We start from the raw sequence: 6,000 nt of genomic DNA on the forward strand, positions 1-6,000 counted from the left end.
AGCAGTTTAATTTTATTGCTATGTGAAGTCCAATATATAAGTCTTCAGGCCACAAGCTCATATATAGCCCATCAAGAGTTGAATCTGGTGAGGGACATGAAGGTCAACAAGAAAGGCTTCTACAAGTGCATTGGTAGCAAAAGGAAGATTAGGGAAAATATGGGTCTGCTGCTGAATGTAGCTAGGGTTGCAGTGACAAAAGACATGCAGAGGTACTCAATGCCTTCTTCACCTTGGTCTTTACTGGAAAGACTGGCTTACAGGAATCCCAAGTCCCTGTGACCCATGGAAAAGTCCAGAGCAAGGAAGACTTACTCTTGGTGGAGGAGGTTTGGGTTAGGGAACATTTAAACAAAATGGACATACAAAGTGCATGGGACCTAGTGGAATACACCCACAAGTGCTGAGGAGCTAGCCAACATAACTGTGAGGCCACTCTCAACTATCTTTGAAAGGTCATGGCAATCGGTAGAGGTTCCTGAAGACTGGAAGAAAGTAATTGTCACTCCTATCTTCAAAAATGGCAAGAAGTAGGATCTGGGGAACTACAGGCAGATTAGCCTCACTTCAGTCCCTGGAAGGGTGATGAAGCAAATAATTCTGGAAATTATTTTTAAACACATGAAGGACAAGAAGGTGATTGGGAGTAGTCCGCATGAGTTTATGAAGGAGAAATTATGCTTAGTCAACCTGATAGCCTTCTACGATGAGATAACTAGCTTGTGAATGAGAGGGGAGCAGTGGATGTTGTTTATCTTGACTTTAGCAAAACTTTCAGTAGTCTTTCAAAAGGTCTTCATAGAAACCCTGGTGAAGTATTGTCTAGATAAGTGGACAGTGAGATGAAATGAAACCTGGTTGAACTGTTAGGCTCAAAGGGTCATTATTAGTGCCACAAAGTCCAACTGGAGGCCAGTCACTAGTGAAGTACTCTCAGGGGTCAGTAATGGGTCCAATACTGTTTAACATCTTAATGACCTGGATGATGGAGTAGAGTGCACTTTCAGCAAGTTTGCAAATGATATAAAATTGGGAGGAGTGGTTGATATGTCAAATGGTTGTGCTGCTGTTTAGAGGGATGATGGACTGGACAGCCTGGAGAAATGGCAGACAGGAACCTCATGAAGTACAACAAAGGAAAATGAAAAGTTCTGCATCTGGGGAGGAATAACTTCATGCACCACTACAAGCTGGGAGCTGACTGGCTCAAAAGCAGCTTTACAGAAATGGGCTTGGTGGTCCTGATGGACAACAGGCTGAAGTTGTCAGTGATGTGCCCTTGCAGTAAAGAAGGCTAATGATACCCTGGGCTATGTTAGGAGCAACATTGCCAGAAGATCGAGGGAGATGATCCTTCTCCTCTACTCAGTACTGGTGAGGCCACATCTGGAGCGTGTCCAGTTCTGGGCTCTCCAGTACAAGAGACATGAACATACTGGCGCTCATCTGGTGAAGGGCCACTAAGATGATTAAGGGCTTGAAGCATCTGTCGCACAAGGAGAAGGGAAAGAGAGATGAAGGCTTAAGGGGAATCTTATAAATAGGAATAAATATCTGATGAAGGAGTATAAATAAAGTGGAGCCAGGCTCTTCTTAATGGTGCACAGTGACAGGACAGGAGGCAATGGGCACAAACTGAAGTACAGGAAGTTCCATTTAAACATCAGAAAACTTTTTTTTTTTTTACTGTGAGGATGATCAAACACTGGAACAGATGGCGCACAGAGGTTGTGGAGTCTCCATCCTTAAAGATATTCAAAATTTAACTGTACGTGGTCCTGGGCAACCTGCTCCAGCTGACCCTGCTTTGAGCAGGGGGTTGGCCTAGACAATCTCCAGAGATCCCTTTCAAACTCAACCATTCTGTGATTCTATGATGTAGAAGAGGTAATAGTTGCAGTTAAAACCGTTGTGACAGATACATTATGTAGTTGCAAAGACAATGAGTATTGCATAGTTAACAAGATACTTGAAAATTAACAAGATATTTGAGTTCATTTTTTCTGTAATTTAGTTAACTGTGTTTGTAAATATAAGCATGCTTCTGTTCTCTGCTGTATTTTTTTAAGTGGGACCATTAGTATGTTTGGCATTTCTTATGTTTCTTATTGTGGACACATTGCAATTCACTTTAGGCCCTTGGAAAGCTTCAGAGAGCATGGAACCAATTTACAGTTGCCATTTGCATTGATCCAAAATGCTGTGCTGCATATGATGGACGAGCTTCAGTCTGTCTTCAAATGGGTGAAACTTTTGCTGCATTTCAAGATACAAATGCCGCACTAAAGGTAGATGTTAGCTTAAAGTGATTTTACTAAAATCAACCTGTTGCTATGAAGCCAACCAATACTGTACATCAGTAGTTGCCAATTTGGATTAGAAGGTGCCATTAATTTTTTTTAAGTAAATTTATCTTTGAAAACCAGCATAAATTACTGTAGAAGTGTAAATTTTCCCTGAGTAAGAATGCATCTATGTTTTCCTGTCAGCTCACTACCACTGCTCCGCTGCTAACAAACCGCGGTGTCATCAATCAGTTAATGGGATATCTACCCTGTGCCATGAAGGACTATCAGCAAGCAATTTCTGTTGACCCAAACTATGCATTAGCCTATTTCAATGCAGCAAATATCTACTTCCATAATAGACAGTTTTCACAGGTAAGTCTACAGTCTGTCTTTATACTGCCTTCAGAACTTTTTTCCTTGAATAAATACTGTTGGTATAAAGCTGTCTTTAAGTATAATTAACATGAAGCTTTCTTACGTTGAATTTCATGGTCCTCTACCAGGAGATGAATTAATCTGTAGTAATTAATAATAAATAATTTACCTATTACTATGTATTTTATAATTGATATGAATGAACGTGACATGACATCAAATATTCATGACAGCTAGGATACACATCACAAAAATTTGTAAATAATTGAGATACCAAAATCCCACTGATGTTCAGTAACTTTCCTCCAGCCTAACTCCCATACATTAAATAACTTGCCTGGATTCACTATAGCACCATGGCAAGGAGAATGAAAAGAATCTCCTGCTGATGAACTTCAATCAAGAAGTCAGATCTTCCTCCTGTTACCACAGTAACTTTGGAGTTTTAAATCACCTAATTCTGCTTAAATACAGTGGGTATCTTCAAATACAGAAGAGTTGAATACTGAAATTCCTCTTGTGAGAGAATCTGAAATCTGCTTGAAGGCAAGGACCATTTATTTTTCTCTATGTGAGGAGGCCTCTGCAATGATTTTTCCATTGGTCTTCCCCTCGTGTTTCCTGGGCATAGGCTCAGGCTTTTATTTGATTGGAGCTTTGTGGTCCAGCAGCTGTGGAAACCCAGAACCAGCATGGATGCTTCAGCCCATTTCATGTACTTGAATTAATTCTCTCCTAGATTTGCATCTGTAAACCCTTCAGCTTGCAGTTTACCTATTAAGGAATTAATCATGTATAGTACAGGCTTGGCATATGATTTTAAACCTGGACTGTACTTCATACAGCACAAGAAACAGATCATGTAAGAAAAAAATTAAATGTTCTTGTATGTTTCTCTGAGTTAGATTCCTTGTTGCTCTTGAGCATTAGTTAGACTTGGATCAGAAATTCCTTAGGAGTCCAAGGTCAGTGCCCTACATATGGCTGCTTCTGTGATCAGGTAATCTCTTTTCTTATGCATCTGGTATCATTCTTCCATGACTGGTCTTGCATAGGCTGTTCTTCCTCTTTACTGTGTTTCTGTGACTCCTTACTGTCTCACAAAGGCTGCCTAATTATGAAGAAAGAAGTTCAAGAATAGGTATTGCATTATAAACTCTCTTCTATGTTAATTCAAATTGGCCTTAGTGTGTAGCTTATTTCTTCTGCTATAATTACAATTCAGCATAAACAGCTGTTATTTTTCAAAAGTCTGCCTGAGTGGGGATCGACCTTCTTGTGGATAAACATGCTGGTGCTGTGTCTCTCTTTCTGTGCACAAAGAATGCTGAACAGAATGAGTAAAGACTTAAGAATACTAACAGCTTAAAGAAACAAACTGGAATTTACAAGTTGTATATAATCCATTTCCTCAAATTTTAAGTGTACTTTGTCTCCAATTCATGTGTTTTGTAGGCCTATTGCTATTATTCCAAGGTATTACAACTTGACCCGAGAAATGAATCTGCTGTTATGAATCGTGCTATTACAAATACATTACTAAACAATATTGAAGAAGCAAAAGAAGACTTTGAGAAGGCAATTTGTCTCTGCCCGTTCTCTGCAGCAGTGTATTTTAACAGGGCAAATTTCTATAATGGATTGAAGCAATATGAACTAGCTGAGAAAGACATTTCAACAGGTAATCTTTATTTACCTGTCATGATTATGCTTGGTAGCATACTAAAAATTATGATAACAATTATGATGTGGAACTGAAGGACACAAGCTCTTTAGGAAGGACAGGTAGGGGAGAGGAGGAGGGGATGTTGCCCTTTATGTCAATGACCAGCTGCAGTGCATGGAGCTCTGCCTGGGGATGGATGAGGAGCCGACCAAGAGCTTATGGGTCAAGATTAAAGGGAGAGCAGGGACAGATGACATTATAGTGGTGGTCTGCTACAGGCCACCCAACCAGGATATTGAGCTCAATATTGCTCCGTTGCTGCTTTTGACATTGCTGCTAACATGAGATTCAGCAACTCTGGATACACAGGCAAACATCTTCCACTAACTAAAGCTATGTTTAGTTTGTATTAATTTTATTGAAACAAAACTTAGTAATGTGACTTTGATTTGACAACACTCGATTGCAGAGGTAATGATCTTTCCTGAATGGATAACTTTCTTTAGATTTTTTTTTTTTTTTTAGAAATTAGTTTACTTTTACACTGGAATTTGTCAAAATAGTGTTTTTACTTCATGGCTTTCATGACTAATGTTTTTATAGTGTTTGTTAAATGGCGAAAACTGACTAAACCAGGGAGCTAATTGATTTTTTTAAAAAATTTTCTCTCTAAATCAGAATTTTAAAACAGGAGATTAAGCTTTCCAACAAGTACCTAGATCCTTTCTATACAATGGAGAAACTGAATAAGATATTGGGTTCATTGCCATGTTCCAGAAGTTGGATGGTGGTAGTTTTCTTCCCTAAGATTTTGCTTGTGTTTCAGACGAAAGCATAGTTTCTGCTGTTGGGGTGAAATTAAAGTGGGATTCATAAATGGCATCCAAAAGAGAAAAAGAATTCAAAGTATAAATAACATAACGAAGTTGCCTACCCCTTGATGTAAAGTTAATGTATGTAATATGTTCTCTCTTGTGAAAGCATGTCTGGAGAAGAATTTGAGCACTGATAAAGGTTTTTGGATGATGCTTCTCTTTATAATCATGTGATAATGTTAAAGAACCCATAATATTCTATTTCTTATTTTTACAGCATTGTCAATTCAGCCTAATGATGCTTTGATGTATAAATTTAGAGCTGATATTCGTGGTAAACTGGGTTTCAATAAAGAGGCTGTAGAAGACTACAAACAAGCAATCAGCATTCAAGAACAGATTGATTCCATGTGAAATGATACCAGTTCTCATACCACTTGGGTTCTAGTTACAGATTTCTCAGACCTCTAATTAAAAAAGTCTAACATGCAAAAAAAAAAATTATAATTTATCTTCATTTTTATATATTCTACACACATTTTATTCTCCTAAATAATATAATTACCTCGATTGTGCAAAACTAGCCAGAGTTATTTAAAAATAGAATGCCACATTTAATTTTTGAGTTATAGATTGTTCTTTATTTGTTAGTGTCAAGAGATAACTGATTGTGTTATGCGCAAAATGAAGGACGGAGAAGAGGAATTTATAGGCAAAAGACCTGTACCATATTGGTTATAGAAGGATAAAAGAGACTACACTGCCCCTCCCTCTCAAAATATAAATGCTTACAATGATGCTAATTATATGTCACCTGGACCATCTGGGAAATAAAAATTCTAAGATGGCTACCAAA

At 38.1% G+C, this 6,000-nt stretch overlaps 1 protein-coding gene across 1 annotated transcript in view; it reads left to right on the forward strand.

Moving 5' to 3' along the window:
• The window catches only part of TTC6 (tetratricopeptide repeat domain 6), a 74,886-nt gene extending 69,136 nt beyond the window's left edge, over nucleotides 1-5,750 (forward strand). Inside the window, exons 31-34 of the mRNA XM_087747232.1 lie at nucleotides 2,136-2,288; nucleotides 2,490-2,660; nucleotides 4,119-4,344; nucleotides 5,422-5,750. Coding sequence (XP_087603358.1) covers nucleotides 2,136-2,288; nucleotides 2,490-2,660; nucleotides 4,119-4,344; nucleotides 5,422-5,558 — 687 coding nt within the window. The 3' untranslated portion in view covers nucleotides 5,559-5,750. The remainder of the gene's footprint in view (nucleotides 1-2,135; nucleotides 2,289-2,489; nucleotides 2,661-4,118; nucleotides 4,345-5,421) is intronic.
• The last annotated feature ends 250 nt before the right edge of the window (nucleotides 5,751-6,000 follow it).

The sequence above is a fragment of the Nipponia nippon genome, unplaced genomic scaffold (genome assembly GCF_047370975.1).
Source record: "Nipponia nippon isolate SJK-2023a ecotype South Korea unplaced genomic scaffold, ASM4737097v1 scaffold_11, whole genome shotgun sequence".
NCBI lineage: Eukaryota > Metazoa > Chordata > Aves > Pelecaniformes > Threskiornithidae > Nipponia > Nipponia nippon.